At 45.3% G+C, this 20,435-nt stretch overlaps 1 protein-coding gene across 1 annotated transcript in view; it reads left to right on the forward strand.

Annotated features, from left to right (window-relative positions):
- ADAMTSL3 (ADAMTS like 3) overlaps window positions 1-20,435 on the forward strand; it is a 251,753-nt gene that overhangs the window by 132,829 nt on the left and 98,489 nt on the right. The window contains exons 9-12 of the mRNA XM_066355569.1: window positions 350-507; window positions 15,277-15,388; window positions 18,279-18,417; window positions 19,942-19,992. Of these exons, the coding sequence (XP_066211666.1) occupies window positions 350-507; window positions 15,277-15,388; window positions 18,279-18,417; window positions 19,942-19,992 (460 nt within the window). The remainder of the gene's footprint in view (window positions 1-349; window positions 508-15,276; window positions 15,389-18,278; window positions 18,418-19,941; window positions 19,993-20,435) is intronic.

Here is a 20,435-nt window from a genome sequence, read left to right on the forward strand (position 1 = left end):
ATGCGGGAGTCTGTCTGACTGCCTCCCCATTTCCAGCTTCAGAAAGATACAAAAAAAAAAAAGTTCTGGGGTGTAATGTACAGCATGGTGACAACAGTTAAAGATACTGTAGTCTATGTTTGAAAGCAGCTGAGAGAGAAACTCCTAGAAGTTCTCACCAGAAGAAAAAAAAAAATCATAACTATGTGAAGTGATGGTTGTTAACTATACTAAAGTGGTAAACATTTCACAATAGATAACAAATATTAAATCATTATGGTGTGCACCTGAAACTAACATGATGTTATATATCAATTATATCTCAGAAAAGATAGTGCTCTCAATTTAAATTTTATTTTTAAATTTTTAGTTATTGAATCAAAAACACTCCAAGGAAACAAAGGGGAACACAGCTTTAACAGCCCTGGAGTTTTCGTCATAGAAAACACCACAGTGGAGTTCCAGAGAGGCTCAGAGAGGCAGACCTTCAAGATTCCTGGACCGCTGATGGCTGATTTCATCTTCAAGGTAGGATGGTCCTCTTCGTAAACTTCAGGCATCAGAAGCTCAGCACATCGCAAATTTTGAAAACAGTAAATGTGTTCAGCAGGAAGTCACCAATGATTGTTTTTACTCAGAGCATATTCTTAACCTTTCCACCTTGGTGTCAGTTCCAAAAAGTTGTTCAGCCCTCTCAAGTTTCCGCTCCTGAACCTTACTAGTTAAGAAACAAATGTCACTTCTGCGGGACAGAGGTTGTTGCTATGTCTATGACCTCTGGACACTGTGTTCGGTTTTGACGTTCTAGGTGGAGCTGTTGATGTGATCGATGGCTGAATACTCCTCGTCCTAACCAGCTCTGTGCTCTTGCAAAGGAGAGTGAAGAGCAGGTGTCCCCAAACTACGGCCCGCGGGCCGCAGTGTGGCCCCCTGAGGCCATTTATCCAGCCCCCACTGCACTTCTGGAAGGGGCACCTCTTTCACTGGTGGTCAGTGAGAGGACCACTGTATTTGGCAGCCCTCCAATGGTCTGAGGGACAGTGAACTGGCCCCTGTGTAAAAAGTTTGAAGACCCCTGAAAGGCTCATTCCTTACCCTCCTTTTTAGGTGGCTCAGGTAGTGTCTCCTTATCGGCACTTGTCTGGGCCCCTGTGACAAGGTGCCCCCAGAAGAACTCTCCTTCCCTGTAACCATGTGCCTGCGTCTCCTCTCAGTGAAAATCTGGATCGTGCACAGATCCTCACTCAGGATATAAACTGGAGCAGCCAGTATAGTTCCAAGGTGATGTAATAGAAAATTCTTCTGCCAAAACTGCACATACCTAAGAAATGAAAAGAAAAAGGCTTTTGGGGGTGGGGGCGGGGGTTGTCTTCTCCCTTTGCAGAAACTCATTCCAAAACAGAAGCAGGATCAAGAAAATGAACCAAATGGTGAGGGATATTTTTACCTATGAAAAGACCCAACACCTTCAGAACTGTCTGTGTTCCACATGTTAACTTGTCAATATTTCTTCGGGACATTGTGTACCAGTAGAGGAATGCATGTGGAGTTAAGTGAGAGCTTCAGTCTGACATCCTGGGCTCCTGATGCAGCCCGTACAGTGACCAGTGACGTGTTGACCTGCTCTGTGGTTTGCTGTTTGTAAGCTTTGGATTTTAAATAGTCAACACTTAAAAATCAAGAGATTTTTACCTAGCCTGACCAGGTGGTGGTGCAATGGATAGAGCATCAGCCTGGGATGCAGAGGACCCAGGTTCGAAACCCGAGGTTGCAAGCTTGAGTGCGGGCTCATCTGGCTTGAGTGCAGGCTCACCAGCTTGAGTGTGAGGTCGTTGGCTTGAGTGTGGGATCATAGACATGACCCCATGGTCGCTGGCTTGAAACCCAAGGTTGCTGGCTTGAGCAAGGGGTCACTCGCTCTGCTGTAGCCCCCCTCCCCATCAAGGCACATATGGGCCCTGGCCGGTTGGCTCAGCGGTAGAGCGTCGGCCTGGCGTGCAGGGGACCCGGGTTCGATTCCCGGCCAGGGCACACAGGAGAAGCGCCCATCTGCTTCTCCACCCCCCCCCCTTCCTCTCTGTCTCTCTCTTCCCCTCCCGCAGCCGAGGCTCCATTGGAGCAAAGATGGCCCGGGCGCTGGGGATGGCTCCTTGGCCTCTGCCCCAGGCGCTGGAGTGGCTCTGGTCGTGGCAGAGTGACACCCCAGAGGGGCAGAGCATCGCCCCCTGGTGGGCAGAGCGTCGCCTCTGGTGGGCGTGCCGGGTGGATCCTGGTCGGGCGCATGCGAGAGTCTGTCTGACTGTCTCTCCCTGTTTCCAGCTTCAGAAAAATACAAAACAAAAAACAAAACAAAACAAAACAAAAAAGGCACATATGAAAAAGCAGACAATGAACAACTAAGGAGCCACAATGAAGAATTGATGTTTCTCATCTCTCTCCCTTCCTGTCTGTCTGTCTTTCTCTCTGTCTTAGTCACAAAAGAGAGAGAGAGAGAGAGAGAGAGAGAGAGAGAGAGATTTTTACCTAGGAATACCAGTTATTTCTACTTCTTTTTTTCTTCTTTTTTTCCAAGGGAGAGGAAGGGAGATAGAGAGGCAGACTACTGCATGCGCCCTGACCAGGATCCACCCGGAAACCCCTGTCTGGGGCCAATGCTCTGCCCATCTGGGGCCATTGCTTGCAACCAAGCTATTTTTAGCACCTGAGGCTGAGGCTCTACAGAGCCATCCTCAGCACCTGGGGTGATACACTCGAACCAGTTGAGCCATGGCTGTGGGAGGGGAAGAGAGAAGGGGCGGTAGAGGGGTGGAGAAGCACATGGTCACTTCTCCTGTGTGTCCTGTCTAGGAATCAAACATAGGCCATCCGCACCCTGGGCCAATGCTCTACCAGTGAGCTAACCAGCCAGGGCCTTCTGCCTTTTTTTTTAAGCGTGGGAAGACCTGACAGCTCACCTGCACTTTGCCACAGCAATGGTTGGCTGCCTCTGAGTGACAGCTGCTCTCTCATGAGGGTATGCTTTCTGCTTTGCCTCAGTCCACACCGCTTTCTTGTGTGTCCCTAATATTAAAGGCATAGTAGCCATTTAAGTAGCCATTCATAGACATCACTTACCATTTATAGACATTTACCTGTCTTCTTTCAGACCCTTGAAGCATCAACCCAGTGTTCTTTGACAGTAGCATTGTGAACGGTGTTTAGAAAGCCAAGGTTGTCATCTGTCTTTCTATTCTTTCTCTCTGTTCTGTTGCCATGAGTACATTCTATATGTGTCTCATTTGCCTTAGGATTTTCAGTTTAGATTCTTAAGTAGTAAACACACACACACACACACACACACACAGTGTTGTTGTTTTTTTAACTTTCCTGTTCATTCTTACTCAGAGAATCTGTATTTTCTCAAGTCAGTTTGGAGATCTATGACTGAGTAGGAGACATTAGTACGATTGCGTGGGAGAAACAGTCCAAAGTTAACATTTCAAGATATTGTTTGTTTGTAGTATATACTGTTTATTGATACTATGCATAAAAACACACATACCCATAAACTATTTCTTCAAACGTGTGTGTATTCACACAGGCATAAATATGTGTATGTGTGCGTACATTTCATTTAAAGATTTGGAAGGATCCACTCCAAACTAAAAACAATGAACAAAACCATGACCAATGGTTATTGCAGAGGGGAGGGGTGCTTTGTGGAAGTGACCTTCATTTTACTAAAAATATTTTAATATTTAAAATAATTCTTCAAAAGAAAACAAATGTATGCCACTTGCATAAATAAAAAGTATTCTATACCTTCTTCACCTCTTAATAGAACACCTTGTAGCAGCATGTCACCATGGTCTATTTTTAGCACTCAGGTGCTAAAAATAGCTTGGTTGAGAGCAATGGCCCCAGATGGGCTGTACTCAGTCTTCTGTTTTCCTGGGTCTGAGTTCTGTTTTTCTCAGATTTAATGAACAATTCTGGGCTTTAACTGTAACTTCTAGAAAGCTTTTGATCTCTCTTGACTGAAGAGGTTTTTATAAATATATATTTAGCAAAGAGGGTGTCACATGCAGCCGTCCAATTCATGCATAAACAGCCTCATAGTCATGTCAACAGCCATGTCTGTCCTGCCTGTGGTGTGCTTGGTGGGTGAGAATTTGGCAAAATCAGAAACGCTGTGTTGAATCAGGGATGACTTCGATGTTGTTTTTCCCAGACTCACAAGCTTGTCCAAAGAATGTGAGTGTGTTTCTAGGAACTATCCTCTTTCATGGGTGACTTTTTTTTTTGGCTTGGAACATGTAGTTTTGCCCACTCTGTGTTGTTGCTATGATAAGGAAGCCTTTCCTTCCGATGTCTTCCCAGCCCATTGCGCCGTCACATGATGGTGGTGCTGTGAATGGGAGGTTGATGGTGCAGGTGAGGTCACTGATGATGGGCAGCCATGTGCTTCACTGTGTCTCTTTCTGTCCTGTCTACTGAGAGTGGCAGGTCCAACAGTGGAAGACCGGGGAGAGTATGAGAGTGTGAAGACCAGCCCTGCCACGCAGTGCTGATTTGGCTCAGTCGTGGGCACAGTGAGATGCGTGGAGCACTTCCTTACATGGTTCATAGGAGAGATCTCATTTCATAGACTTTTATTGCATTGTTGACAAGTACTATATTCTTACTTAGATAAACAGGAAGACATCAATGGAATGTTAGACTATTTTGTGGTTATTGATGCTCAGATTCTTTTTATTTTTTTAAGTGAGAGGAGGGGAGATAGTAAGACAGACTCCTACAAGTGCCCCAACCAGGATGCACCTGGCAACTGCCATCTGAGACCGATGCTCAACTTAGCCAAGCTATTTTTAGTGCCCGAGGTTGATGTCCAACTGAGCTATTGTCAGGGCCTGGGGCGACGCTCCAACCAATAGAGCCACTGGCTGCAGGAGGGGAAGATAGAGAGAAAGGGAAGAGAGAGGGGAAGAGAAGCAGATGGTTGTTTCTCTTGTGTGCCCTGACTAGGGATTGAAACCAGGACATCCACACACTGGGCCAATTCTCTGTCCCCTGAGCCAATCAGCCAGGGCTGCCACTCAGATTCTGAAGTTTAGTAACTCACTGCACAAGTGAGACAATGATTCCATTTTTTCTACCCTTTAAGAAGCTCTGTTTTCATGATTGGTCCATTCTTGAAAATTGCATTTTTCCTTCTGCCCCGTGGATTCCTCATGATGCAATCTTGCTTTCCTGAAGAATCTGTTCACGTGGAGGAACTTTGCTACAGTACTGCTGAGTTGGTTTTTGCATTCGAGCCCTAAGGTCTTATTTTACTCTACAGTGTGTACATGTCACCACCAGGTAGTAGCAGAGAGTCTTGATCAAGGAATTAATGCTGTGTACCTTTCAGATTGGATGGTAAGATAGACATTGTTCATTCAGTGAGCATTTACTGAACATTGACATGTGTGTGCAAGTGTTTTAACTCTATGCCCATGAGAATAATCTAATAAAGCAAAAGTAAGTGGCTTTGATAAAGACATCTCTTTCCATGGTTAACTATTTTTAACTATCGTTGATGGCTTTTCTTGTCTTTCAAAACCTATGTCCATTAGCAGGGGGGAAGATTCTCTTCCTCTTGGTCTGAAATCTTCCTTTTGATGCCAATTGTCTGTTATCTTTCTCCCATTCAGAGAATTTGCGTTTCTGTAGGAAAATGTCTTCTGCTGTTGCTTCCTCCTGTTTTGGGCTATGAGAGCCTCTGTCTTCAGTTTCCTACAACCTGAGCTCTAGATAAACTTATGTTCTCTACCTACAGAGTCTATATTCTTTTCCTGCAGAGTTGTGATGGCACATCTGACTGATCTAGGAACGGGAGGAGTTGAAACCACCTGGGTTTTTTTTTTCTCTCAAAGACTAGTTACAGCCTTGCTTTGTGGTACAGACACTAGCTACATTTATATATTCACAGGTGTTTCAAAACTCAGCAGGTCACAGTTTGTAGAGTCAGTGCCCTTTTGAGTTGCCCAAGGCTCCTGTAACATAGCACCATAGAGTGAACGCTTAGACAGCACACTGACAGCTCCTGGTTCTGGAGGCTGCAAGTCTAAGATCAGGGTTTGTCAGGCGGGGCCCATCTGGCATCTGTGAGAGGGAATCTGTCTCCTGCCTTCTTCTGGCTTCTTGTAGCTTCGAGTGTCCTCCCTGTGTCTCCACATCATTCCCTTCTGCGCCTGTCTGCCTCTGTGCGCAAATTCCTCCTTTTTGTAAGGATACCAGTCATAGTGAATTAGGGACCACCTGACCGACCTCATCTGGACTTGGCTAGATCTGCAAAGACCCTATTTCCAAGTCAGATCACATTCGGAGGTTCTGGTAGTTAGGAATTCAACATATATTTTTCCAGGGAATGTAATTCAACCCATAATAGTACTCAACAGAAAAGAAACTCTACCTGTTCCATTGTGCCTCTCAGTCAGAAATCCGTCTCTTTCCGAGTTTTTCCCATTGATCACAAAGGTAGAAACTTTTGAATTGTCACTCGATAGTTTACTGTAATGTGGTCTGCTGAGGGAAATTTCTTGATTAACACACCAGAATTCACAGCTAAATTATATGTTTAAGTATGTCCACACATAAAAAAGTAGAGTTTTCTATAAATATCTCTTCCGTGAATTTGGAGAATTATTTTGAAGTGACTAAGTTAGGTAGTTGAATTTGAATTAATTTTCTTACCATTATGAAATTATTGTGCTAATCAATGGTCGCTTCTCATATGTGCCCTGACCAGGGTCGGACCTGGGACACCCACATGCCTGGCTGATGCTCTACCCACTGAGCCAACCAGCCAGTGCTGGAACTACAGTGTATCCGTAAAGTCACGGTGCACTTTTGACCGGTCACAGGAAAACAACAAAAGATGATAGAAATGTGAAATCTGCACCAAATAAAAGGAAAACTCTCCCAGTTTCTGTAGGATGATGTGGCAGCATATGCGCATGCACAGATGATGATGTAACACCATGTATACAGCAGAGCAGCCCACGGCCATGCCAGTCGAGATGTGGGCGGTACAGAGGAAAGTTCAGTGTGTCTGTGGCTCGCTAAATTCGAATCCGTGACCAAAGTGCAACTTGAATATCGGCACGTTTATAACGAAGCGCCACCACATAGGAATAACATTACTCGGTGGCATAAGCAGTTGAAGGAAACTGGCAGTTTGGTGGAGAAACCCCGTTCTGGTAGGCCATCAGTCAGTGACGAGTCTGTAGAGGCTATACGGGATAACTACCTAAGTAGCCCTAAAAAATCTGTGTGAGCCCACATCAAACTGCACTGAATAGGTATGAAACTGGGAGAGCTTTCCTTTTATTTGGTGCAGATTTCACATTTCTATCGTCTTTTGTTGCTTTCCTGTGACTGGTCAAAAGTGCACCATGACTTTACAGACACACTGTATTTCCTATCATGGGTTACTTTTTAAATATTTTTTGCTGGGAATACTGTAGCTTTGCCCACTCAATGTTGTTGAACCTCTCTCTTGCCATTGTGAGTACCTGACCATCTCCCATGCCGATGAAGCTGTCCTCCCTGGGGTCTGAGAGTAGTGGCTGGTGACTGGGCAGTTGTTAGCCAGGATGCAAAGAGTGGGCATTAATGTTCAACTTTTGATTATGAAGGTAGGATTTTTTGTTCTTGTTGTTTAGACTTGAAACTCAGGAGAGAGGTAAGCAGTGGTGGAATTCAAATAATTTAACAACCGGTTCTCTGCCCTAATGACTGTTTTAAGTATAAAAAAGTTGATATACCGAAAGGTAGTTTATTATTTCAAGCACTTAATACTTAAATAACAATAAAAGAGGTAGATTATAAGAAAACTAGATTATAAGAAACTTTTAAAATATTAATGAAAAAATGTTAAATAATGCCTGACAAAAAACAATAGAACTGTTATTTAAGATATTCCCATATTGCTTCTTGATTGGCGTCCTCACTTGCAATTTTTTCACCTATGGACAGAGTGAACATTACTATGGGTACTTACAATACGCTGAGGTGCAGATGAATGTTTAAAAAACAGTAAAGACCTAGCGTGTGGAGGACCCGGGTTCGATTCCCGGCCAGGGCACACAGGAGAAGCGCCCATTTGCTTCTCCCCCCCTCCCCCCCTCCTTCCTCTCTGTCTCTCTCTTCCCCTCCCGCAGCCAAGGCTCCATTGGAGCAAAGATGGCCCGGGCGCTGGGGATGGCTCTGTGGCCTCTGCCCCAGGCGCTAGAGTGGCTCTGGTCGCAACATGGCGACGCCCAGGAGGGGCAGAGCATCGCCCCCTGGTGGGCAGAGCGTCACCCCTCGTGGGCATGCCGGGTGGATCCCGGTCGGGCGCATGCGGGAGTCTGTCTGACTGTCTCTCCCTGTTTCCAGCTTCAGAAAAATGAAAAAAAAAAAAAAAAAAAAGAGTAAAGAATATAAAGAATATAAATTTGTGATTTCTACATTGGGCAGCTGCCCAGGCGCCCACCTCAGACAGAACCCTGATTACAAATGCCATTTTGACAGCTGGTTCGCTGAACTCAACAAAAACTTAGGTATCAGTTCTGCCAAACCGGTGTGAACGGCCGAATCCCACCAGTGGAGGTGAGGCTTTTATAAACTGATTTAGGTCTCATAACATTTCAAGGGTGAGGCTCAGGGGACTAAATCCAAGCATTTCTTTTACAATAGAGAGAGAATGCCACGGGCTTCGTGCCTTCGGCATCCTCCACACAGGAGGTGCTCTTCTGCAGCAACAATCCAGCCAAGATGTGCAAAGCCCGCGTCCTCCGCCCTGGGGGGTTGTGGGTAAGAGATCAGAAGGGGACAGGATGAAAAAAATGAGGCAGCGAAACATGTGTGTGAAGGCACTCACTCCTCAGGTCAGGGAAGCTGACGTATTAAGTAGATTTCAAAGCCAAAGGCAGAAAAGGGGCTTTTTCTCTTCTTTTCATTTCAAACCCTGAGAAGAAAATGCATCACAGCAGTGGTTTTCAACCTCCAGTCTGCAGCCTGGTGCTGGTCCACTAGACATTCTGTGCCAGCCTGCAAAAGAGTTAATTAATCTCCCTGATGTTGTATGAAAATTATAGACCCAGTGATCTTAGTTGAATTTGCTTGTACTCAGGGTGATTTCTGCCTTAGTGGCCCCTGAAACAATTCTCCTATTTTCACTGATCCCCAAGTGTGAAAAGGTTAAAAGCACTGTCATAGGGTTCCCACCTCCATCCACAACCACCAGGGGACGCTGCCTCAGCATGCACTGGGCATTAGTATCTTGAGATGTGTACTCACAGCTTGAATCTGGGTTCGAGTCCTTGGAATCTCCCTCAACTCCCACTTGGCAGCGAAGATGTCCAGGAAACTCCATGTGCTCTTGGCTGGCCATCCTCGGATGGGTTGACATGGTGGGGACAAGTGACCCTGTAGCTGAGGGATAAAGGTGGAGTAACCATACACCTTAGTTTGTTCAGAAAAGACCTAGTTTATGCCTGTGGCTCTGGCTTAGTTGGTAGTAGTTCCTCTGTCACTCAAAAGCATACTGCTTGGATGATAAAACATTAGCCTCTGTATGGCCCTGGCTGGTTGGCTCAGTGGTAGAGCGTCGGCCTGGTGTGCAGGAGTCCCAGGTTCGATTCCTGGCTAGGGCACACAGGAGAAGCGCCCATCTGCTTCTCCACCCCTCCCCTTCTCCTTCCTCTCTGTCTCTCTCTTCCCCTCCCACAGCCAAGGCTCCACTGGAGCAAAGTTGGCCCAGGCACTGAGGATGGCTCCATGGCCTCTGCCTCAGATGCAAGAATGGCTCTGGTTGCAACAGAGCAACGCCTCAGATGGGCAGAGCATCACCCCCTGGTGGGCACGCCCGGTGGATCCCGGTTGGGCGCATGCGGGAGTCTGTCTGACTGCCTCCCTGTTTCCAACTTCAGAAAAATACAAAAAAAACAAAAACAAACAAACAAAAAAACCCATTAGCCTCTGTAGGTAAGGGGCTCCAAGCCAGGCTGGGGATTGGATAGGAGCCCTGGCCATGCCTCACAGAATTTGCAGAACAAGGAGTGTGGAAAGGGCAGGTCACCAGAGGAGTCCACCAGCCCCAACCAGGAAAGAACACGGCAGAGTTCACAGGCACTGAAGCTCCCTGTCAGCCTTCCAGTGACTTGAGGGACAAGGGACACTGCTCTGGGTCTAAGGACAAGACAAGGATCTTCACCCATGGATCCAAGCTCTTCATTTTCCCTACCTCTGTGAGGTCCTAAGCCAAAAACCACCATAGAGGAGGTCAGTCTGCAGGAGAGGACAGCTGAAAACGGAGCAGTCCCCCGCCTGAGACTGTCAGTTACCATGAGAGATGTGCTCAACCTACTGCTGTGATTGTGTGTTTGCCTAATTTTTTTTTATTCTTGTCAATTTTTGAATGATATATTTTGAGGCTAGATTGTCAAATGACTCACCTTTAGAACCATTGCCTCATCCTGGCTGGATAGCTCAGGTGATTAGAGCATCGTCCTGAATAGCAGAGGTTGTTGGCTCAATCCCTGGTCAGGGCACATACAAGAACAGATTGATGGTCCTCTCTCCCTTCTTCTCTCTCTCTCTCTTCCTCTCTCCCTTCTTCTCATTCTCTCTCTCTCCCTCTCCCTTCCTCTCTCTAAAATTAATAAATAAAATTTTAAAAGAGAACATTGCCTCTTTCAGTGACTTGATCATTTTATCATTCTGAAATTTTTAGCACTTTGACTCCTTTGTCTTCTGACTTCCATTTATTGTGTTGAGAAGTCAGCTGTCAGTCTTATTTTTGTTCCTTAGAAGTTTATGAGTCTTTTTGTTTTGTCTACTTTTAAGTGTTTCAGTTTGACTGTGATGTAAGTACTGGCTTTCTTCTGCTTGAGGTCCATCATAGTGCTCCATGACTCTGTGGTCTGATATCCCTCATCCATTTTGGAAGATCCTCATTTAAATAGAGCTGCCATTTCATTCTCTATTTTCTGGGATGACAATTATAACTTCATCCCACATGTCTAATTTCTACATTTTTTTAAATTAACTTACTAATTCTCTGTTCAGTGTATATAATCCAGGAGTCAACAGATTATGGCCAGCCAGCTGACTACCAGTTTCTGTTAAATATGGAGTTCTGTTGGAAAACAGCCACCCATTTGCTGCCTCAGGTGCTAAAATTAGCTTGGTTGCAAGCATGGCCCTAGATAAGCAGAGCATCGGCCCCAGATAGGGGTCACCAGGTGGATCCCAGTTGAGGCACATGCAGGAGTCTGTTTCTCTACTTTCCCTCCTTTTACTTAAAAAATTTATTTTGTATACCTAGTTATTTATAAGTTTTGCTGTATGTAGTGGATGTAAGATCATAGATATAATTTGAGACTGGATAAATTTTGGTTCTGGAAAACAGGTTGGTGGGCAATCTCTTCCATTCAAGAAGCAATTAAAATAACTTGACCCTGAGCTTCATTCCCATTGAAAACTGGTCTATTTCCAGTTCACTCTTATTTGTAGGATGGAGCTTTCTGGGGCCTCAGCTTGGAGCCAGAGGTGTAGACGGACACTCCTCACCGTGGTGGGTTTAGAGCTCAAGGTTTTGCTCCCCTCGCCTGTGAGTCTGACCACAGGTATGCTCAGCCTCTCCGCTGCTTGGTCACCTTCTTGCAAAATGGAAAATGCTGTGAACAGGAAGATGGTGTCAGGTGTTCTGCTCACATTTGTGGGTTTGCTTTGTGTCTGGGATCTTGGGCTCAGAGATCCTCACTTATAAGGTAGTTCCTGATGCCTTCAGATGCACTTTTGAAAGTATTTTATGCAGTATTTTTACTTCTTCCTGGGAGGATCCCTCAAAAACAGCCATTCTGCCAAAGTCAGGAGCAAAACTCCTTGAAAGTGTTGTCAGCCACTGTGACCCCTGTGCTGTCCCCGCCCCATCTGCAGATAGATCCCTGTCCCCCAATGCACATCTCCTGGCTGGAATCCTTATACCATTTCATAATTAACTATATCAAACTATGATTTTTCAGCCAACCCTTATTTAATATTTACTAATAAGCTTTACTGATTTGTTTAATCATTAATGCTTTTTGCATCTCATTACTTTCTTCTGTATTTTTATCAGTTCTTTTTCCATATATTCTTTAATTGTTGTTTCTTATCCCTGCCCCCGAGAGAGCATCTGAGTGGTAAAGTTTCAGTCACGTTGTGTCTGAAACGTCTTTATTTCACTGTTGACTGATTGATCATTTTATCATAGATTGTTTATAGACTTATGAATTGATCATTGGTTAGTGGCTAATAATTTGGCTATAGAATTCTAGATGGAAAATTATTGAAGGTATGATTTTGGGATTTTTTTATATATGTTGTTATGTATGAGAAATATGATGCCAATCTGACTTAGGCAATAATTTTTTTTCCTTTCTGGTAACTTTTAGGATTTTTGTTTTTTAATTCTTAGTGTAGTTTTAAAAAATATCTTCTCAGAAACCCTGGCCTGATGGCTCGGCAGTAGAGGGTCAGCTCAGTGTATGGAAGTCCCAGGTTCGATTCCCAGTCAGGGAACACAGGAGAGGTGACCATCTGCTTCTCCACCCTTCTCCCCCCCCCCCCCCCCCCCCGCCTCTCTCTCTCTCTCTCTCTCTCATCCCCTGCAGTCATTGACTTAAATGAGCAAGTTGGCCCCGGGCACTGAAGATGACTGCATGGCCTCACCTCAGGTGCTAAAATAGCTCAGTTGCCAAGCAGCAGAGCAGTGGCCCCAGATGGGCAGAGCATCAGCCCTAGATGGGGGTTGCGGGTGGATCCCAGTCAGGGCACATGCAGGGAGTCTGTCTCTCTGCCTCCCTGCCTTTCATTTGATTAAAAAAAAAATGTCAGCTCAGAACCTGATGGATATTTTTAAACTGAGGACTCCTGTCTTTTTAGGGTCTAGGACAGGCATGGCCAACATACAGCCCGCAGGCCAGATCTGGCCTGTGTAATGAGTTTATGCAGCCCACGATTAAATTTTTAATATTCTCCGCTACTTTAAAATCTCAGCTACTCAGAAGCGGAAGCATCTTTATTGGAAATTGAGATATTTAAGAAGATAGTGATATGTGGGAAAGAATTCCACATGTGACTAATCTAGGGTTAACTTCCAATAATTGGTCGAATGGATTCATGATAATTCTTTATTTTAAAAAAAGATTACAACTTTATAAAGATTTACAACTTTTGTACTCATCTGTACTCGATATGAACTGTTTGACATTTAGTGGCGATGTGAAACCCACATTCTTCTTTCTTTTTTTTTTTTACAGAGACAGAGAGAGAGTCAGAGAGAGGAATAGACAGGGACAGACAGGCAGGAACAGAGAGATGAGAAGCATCAATCATTAGTTTTTCATTGCGCGTTACGACACCGTAGTTGTTCATTGATTGCTTTTTCATATGTGCCTTGATTGCTTTCTCATATGTGCCTTGACCGCGGGCCTTCAGCAGACCGAGTAACCCCTTGCTCGAGCCAGCGACCTTGGGTCCAAGCTGGTGAGCTTTTGCTCAAACCAGATGAGCCTGCGCTTCAAGCTGGCAACCTTGGGGTCTCAAACCTGGGCTCTTCCACATCCCAGTCCGACACTCTATCCACTGCACCACCGCCTAGTCAGGCGAAACCCACATTCTTTTAGGTGGAGTTTGCCAGTGCGCACCCAAGGTCAAACAATTCGTTATTTTTGTGGTCAAGTGTGCTGAAACAAGTGGCATTGTAGCATAGACAGTAGCTCCAGTTGATAACTGAAAATGTGTCCAGGCTGTTTATAAAATGAAATATTGTTTTATTTGCGATATAGCCCCTTCAAACTCATTCTGTTACTTAAATATTGTTTCTATTGATTACGATACAGTTTGGATATTTATAAGGTATATAATTATATTTTACTAAAATATATTTTTATTAAAATTTTTTTCACTCACATTTATTCATAAACAAATTACAATAAAATTTTGTTTACTTAAATGAATCATTTTTGTATTTAACATTTTTTTATTTTAATAGTTCATCTGGCTTGTGAAAAAGTTTTCTTTCTTTTTTTCTTTTTTCTTTTTTGTATTTTTCTGAAGTTGGAAATGGGGAGGCAATCAGACAGACTCCTGCATGTGCTCAACCGGGATCCACCCGGCATGCCCACCAGGGGGCGATGCTCTGCCCATCTGGGGCATTGCTCTGTTGCAACTAGAGGCATTCTAGCGCCTAAGGCAGAGGCCATAGAGCCATCCTCAGCGCCCGGGCCAACTTTGCTCCAATGGAGCCCTGGCTGCGGGAGGGGAAGAGAGAGACAGAGAGGAAGGAGAGGGGGAGGGGTGGAGAAGCAGATGGGTGCTTCTCCTGTGTGCCCTGGCCGGGAATCAAACCCGGGACTCCCGCACGCCAGGCTGACGCTCTACCACTGAGCCATCTGGCCCAGGGGCAAAAACTGTTAGCCTTGCCTGGTCTAGGAAATGCTCGGCAATTGTGTGATCAAATCTTGCCTCTCATTGTTCTCTCTCTCATTTCCTCATCTCCATCTTGAACTCCAGCTGATCCTGGCATTTTCTGGATCTCTCTTCCATCAGCTTGACTTTTGTTTTCTAGCTCTTTTTCCTTTTATGTGGCATTTGGCGCTTTCCTTGAGTTTACTAATTTATTCAAGCGCTATGGAAGAAAACACAAAGGCGAGAACCTTTGCGGGGGGCGGGGTTAGTTACCTGGAAGCAAACTTGCCCACAGCTGCCCTTCTGGCTTGTTCCCACTCCCAGTATCTGGGTCCCGAATGCTCATGTGTAACACCATGTGTTTACAGGCACCTCACTGTCTGTAGTTGTACTTCACAGAGGACTTTTCAGAAGCATCTGCTTAAAGATATTATTATAAAAAATATAAGAATCCCACCCACTATGTGCCACGTTGTGGGCAAACCCTGATTAAGCCTTAGTCCCTGTTCTCCCAGGCATTAAAATTCAATGTACCAGGAAGAAAGAAAAAAGTGAAACAAACACACAAAAATCTCCATGTGCATTTCTGTGAACTCATTCACAGACATGGAGTTATCAGGAGAAAGGACTCCCAGGACGCTGAAGATACTCTGAGCCCCCATTTGGATCAAGCTAAGGGAAATGCTATCACTTAAAATTCCGGACTCTTCATGGACCGTAGTTGGGGGCGATGGAAGTGGTTGTCCGCTTGGTGAAGCGTATTCACCTCAGTTTGGAAGGTGGGGGAAGCGCGAGCTCGCTGCAGGCAGAGGTGTTATCACAGCTCTCTCTGTCCAGACCAGGTACACAACGGCCAAGGACAGCGTGGTCCAGTTCTTCTTTTACCAGCCCATCAGCCACCAGTGGAGACAGACGGACTTTTTCCCCTGCACGGTAACCTGTGGAGGAGGTGAGGCTCACACTTCAGACTTTGCTCATGAATATTTAGAGCTCTGAGTTAGAAATCACACATTTGTGAAATCGGCTTTAAAATGGGTGTAGTGCCTGACCAGGAGGTAGCACAGTGGATAAAGTGTTGGTCTGGGACACAAAGGACCCAGGTTCGAAACCCTGAGGTCGCTGGCTTGATTGCAGGCTCATTCGGCTTAGCGCAGGCTCACCAGCTGGAGCGCAGGGTCACCAGCTTGAACCATGGGGTCATAGACATGACGCCGTGGTCACTGGCTTGAGCTCAAGGTCGCTGGCTTGAGCAAGGGGTCACTGGCTCACTGGAGCCCCCTAGTCAAGGCACAGATGAGAAAGCAATCAATGAACAATTAAGGTGCCACAGCTATGAGTTGATACTTCTCAGCTCTCTCCCTTCTTGTCTGTCTGTCCCTATCTGTCCATCTCTCTGCCTCTCTCTATGTCTCTGTCCTCTTGCGATAGATAGATAGATAGATAGATAGATAGATAGATAGATAGATAGATAGATAGATAGAAAGAAAATAAAATGAGTATAGTGCCAGGAGATACCAGCTGTGGGACCCGGAAACGGAAGTGCCTGACAGTGAGGTGGTGGCGAAGGTCCGCGGTGGTTGTAGAGACAGAAGAGGAGCATCAGGCTGTGGGACCCCTGCCACACCCGCCCACCTCTGCACACCGGCAGGGTTTCAGGAAGTTTCCTCATCCTGTAGAAAGGCCATCTGCCTTATTTCCTTTCCATTTTGTTATCTCCGCACTGACATAAAATTACGGAGGAAAATTAATCGTCTCTCCTCAAATTATTAACACCTGAATGCTCCTTGTCTCCTTCTAGAAGCATGTTTCCATTTAGTACAAAAAAATGTTTTTCTTTGAGTCAAGGAGTAAAATCTCATTCTGTTTTTGTTTTGGGGAGAAAAGAAAACATACACATACAGCCCACAAGGAAAGCATTATGAAAATGTGATTATATTAGTAATCAAATCTGCAATGATTTGAGTAAATGGCATTTTGGAGGTTTTGGGGCTAATTAGGAAAATCAGCTCTCCGGTCTCCAAAGCAGTGGGATGGACTCACCCGGTCTTATCTGTAGCCATCTGTGCGGCACACTTGAGACTGGGTTGGAGAGAGCACCAGATGGCCAGGCGTCTGATAGTGTAGACTTGCTGGCAGATATTGGCACCCCAGTGACATTTTATTGACTCCATTTGGATTTTCGTTCTTGTGGTTTTGACCTTGCTTTTTATAATGCATACCAGTCTGTCCTGTGCTCAGCTTACATCCAAGCCATGGCTTGTAGAATGTTGTCCAGTGGGTTATAAAATCAGATTCCTGTCAGCAATCAGGCCTGTCCGTATATTTTTAGAACTTTTTAGGCCCATTGGCTGAGGCTGAGAAGTTAATTTTGGTCTCCCCTGCCCCCCCCCCCCCCCCCCCCGCCCAAGAACTCATTCTGGGTTTTTTCTTTTTCTTTTTTTTTTGAGAGAGAGAGTCAGAGAGACTGATAGGATGGGAGAGAAAGAGAGGTAGGAGAGATAGGTAAGAAGCATCAACATGTAGTTGCATCATCTTAATTGCTCATTAATTGTTTCTCATATATGCCTAGACCAGGGGGCTCCAGCTGAACTAGTGACCCCTGGCTCAAGCCAATGACCTTGGGCTTCAAGCCAGAGACCTTTGGGCTCAAGCCAGTGACCCCACACTCAAGCTGGATGAGCCCGCACTGAATCTGGCAATCTTGGATTTCACACCTGGGCTCTCAGCATCCGCGGTTGATGCTTTATCCATTGTACCGCCACTGGTCATGTGAACTCATCCTGGTTTTACCTTAAAAAAAAAAAAAAAGAAAGAAACTTAACATGACACTTATGTGGTGACAGGAAACCTGGAATCAGATCTTTCAGGAGATAGAAGTGTCGCTTTGCAAATTGTTTTTTTAAATCTACAGCACTCATCCATTTGGGACACTCACTTTCTGCAGAGATGGTACAAACTGTATTGAATGGAACCAGGAGTCAGTCTTTAGCCCTTGCCCTCTGAAGGCCTGTGAGGCAAAGGGAGACATGAGGGGAGGGATTTTGTTCTTCCCTGTGTAGACAATGCTTAATCCCCAGTCAGCGAAGGTAACTGGTATTGGAGGTGCCCAGATAGCAAAGGAGACTGGTATCTCTGTGTAATGGGACATTATGTGGCAGACAGAAGCAATGGCCTAGCCAGGGGGGGCCCTCAAAATGTAACCTTGAGTGAGGAAAGTAGAAAGAAGAACAAGATTTAAAACAACATTACTTACTTAGTTAGAAGAGATACACACAAGACAACATCACCTAAGACCAATGCATTTGAAGGGCATCTAAACAGTAGGGTCTATTGGGGGGCGGGGTGAGTCTGATGGAAGTGGGGATGGGGGAAAAGAGGGACTATAAGGAAATTGGAAGGGCTTTGTGCAGTTCTGTGACGACAGTGAGATGTGGCAGGGAATGCAGGACAATGAAAAAGTAACCTTTTGCACCCGAGTCCTAGCATTTTTTAAAAGGCATCTAATGTAACCTTTTATTTATAATAGTGAAGACTATCAGAAGCAGTTCAGGTAGTCATTCTCAATCTTTTAGTCATCTTAGAAGAACCTGAGAATCCTTTTCAAAAAAAAATACTGATTTCTGGATACAGCCATCGTGTTTCTGACTTAGCTGGACAGGGAAGGGACCTGGGGACCTGTGTACAGTCAGAAATCTCCCATGGTTCCGTTACACAGCTAGGGTTGAGCATCACCAGGTTCAGTTTCTTAAACAGGAGAAAAAGTGTGCGGGGAGTGATGGCGTTGCCGAGGAAAAACAAAACAGACGCACTACTCAGCTCATCTTTTTCTTCCACGCTAGGTTATCAGCTTAACTCGGCTGAGTGTGTGGATACCCGCCTGAAGAGAGTGGTTCCTGACCATTATTGCCATTACTACCCCGAGAACGTGAAACCCAAGCCCAAACTGAAAGAATGCAGCATGGACCCTTGTCCATCCAGGTTGGCATCCTTGTTAATTCTTTTTACTTTGAAAAAAGAACAAATCCTGCGCAGCTGAGACTGCTCCTCCTTGGAACAGAGCAGCCCCGTCACATCGTCCCACTTTGAGCATGCGCTGGGGGCAGCTGCCTGCGTTTGCAAGGGTCACTGTGATCAGGGAAAATTAGGCTCACAGGCTTCCACAGTCTGAGCTCCCTCTTGCTGTGGGTGGTGTCCCTGTGCTGTGATATTTAACCCTTTCTAATGAGCCTCTCTGAGAATCTCCTGCGTCTAAAAAATTTAAGATCCATTCACCCAACTGCAATGTGTGGTCCATCTGCTAGTCATAAGTATCTTGAACCCACTGTTTTAGCTTTATTTATTGATTGATTGATTGTTTACGTGAGAGGAGAGGAGATAGACAGACTCCTGCATTCTCCCCAACTGGGATCTAACCGGCAACCCCTGTTTGGGGTCGATGCTCTGCCCATCTGGGGCCATGCTCGCAACCAAGCTATTTTTAGCACCTGAGATGGAGGCTCCATGGAGCCATCTTCAGCACTTGGAGCTGATGTGCTCTAACCAATCTAGCCATGACTGTGGAAAGGGAGAGAGAGAGAGAGAGAGAGAGAGAGAAACAGAGAGAGAGAGAAGGAGGAGGGAGAGGGGAGGAGAAGTAGATGGTCTCCTCCTGTGTGCCCTGACTAGGAATCAAACCCAGGACTTCCACACACTGGGTCAACATTCTATGACTGAGCCAACCGGCCAGGGCCCCACCATTGTAGTTTTTAAACAGGGTCACCCATGCCCAAGTTTGGACTTTGCAGTGTTCACTTTAAATTTGGGATAAATGACATGCCATGCAAGGAAATCAGATGCATTCATGTCAGAGCAGAAAAGCTATGCCTAAACTCTGCTGTTGCATAATTTAGTACCTGCTGACTTGGATTGCCTGGGGAAGTTTCCTGGCTTCCTTGCAGGATCTTAAAATAACAGCATGGTATCACATCCCAGAATCTCCCGGGCCTCGGCCAGCTGGCCAAGGCAGAGGTTTGCAAGTGGAAAAGGAAGCGTTCTTGGTGGATTTCATTTCCTATCTCTACCCTGCCCATTTCCTGTAATCCCATGATTATTCATGGAGGCCTTTATGAGGGGCACATTCTGTGAAATAAACTGGTTTTCTGAAGATCTACTTATATGACAGTGATTAGTATCATCAATATATTTTATCAGAACGACCTTTCTAGGTGATAAAAAGGCATAAATAGATCCAAATAAGGAGACACTTTCTTCTTTGATTGATACCATGTCATTAGTTCCCTTTCCTGTATTTTCCTATGGACCTGGGGTTGGTGTACATCCGAGATGTTTCTGGAAATGAAGGAGACGGTGGCTGAATTGGGGGGAATAGTTCATAGCACGTTGCATACTTAGTTCTCGATTTGAAAGAGAACCCTTTTGAGTGATGTCACATCTGTATTAGTTGCATTAATAAGCATATTTATTGATTTAGAAATGACATTATCACAACGGTTTTATTTGTAGTGACGGATTTAAAGAGATCATGCCCTACGACCACTTCCAACCTCTCCCTCGGTGAGTGACGTCATTACTTTCTGTAATTTCCTCCAGGTCATTTGCAAGGACTGGTTGTACCAGTAGCAAGGGTGTCAAATGTAGGAGGGGTGAACAGCAGACCCTGGGCGGAGAGCTGCGGGAAAACAGACTTCACTGCAGTAACAGGACAGACCTCTCTAAGAACGAGATGGAGAAGGCTGCCTTTAGCCATGACATCTCGTCACCGCGATGTCAGGTGTGTCCCGTGTGCCTGGATGTTAGAGAGGGAGTGGCCAGAAATGTGAACCCCCTTTCCCACCTGGACCGCTAACTACTATGGTCCTTTCTGACCTGGAGTTTCAATACGCTCCAGTAATATTGTCCTTTATTTTTATTTATTTATTTTTTAAGTGAGAGGAAGGGAGGTAGAGAGACAGACTCCCATATGTTCCCCCTCCTAGTTTCCACCTGGCAACCCCCAT

This window comes from Saccopteryx leptura, chromosome 13, assembly GCF_036850995.1.
Source record: "Saccopteryx leptura isolate mSacLep1 chromosome 13, mSacLep1_pri_phased_curated, whole genome shotgun sequence".
Classification (NCBI taxonomy): domain Eukaryota; kingdom Metazoa; phylum Chordata; class Mammalia; order Chiroptera; family Emballonuridae; genus Saccopteryx; species Saccopteryx leptura.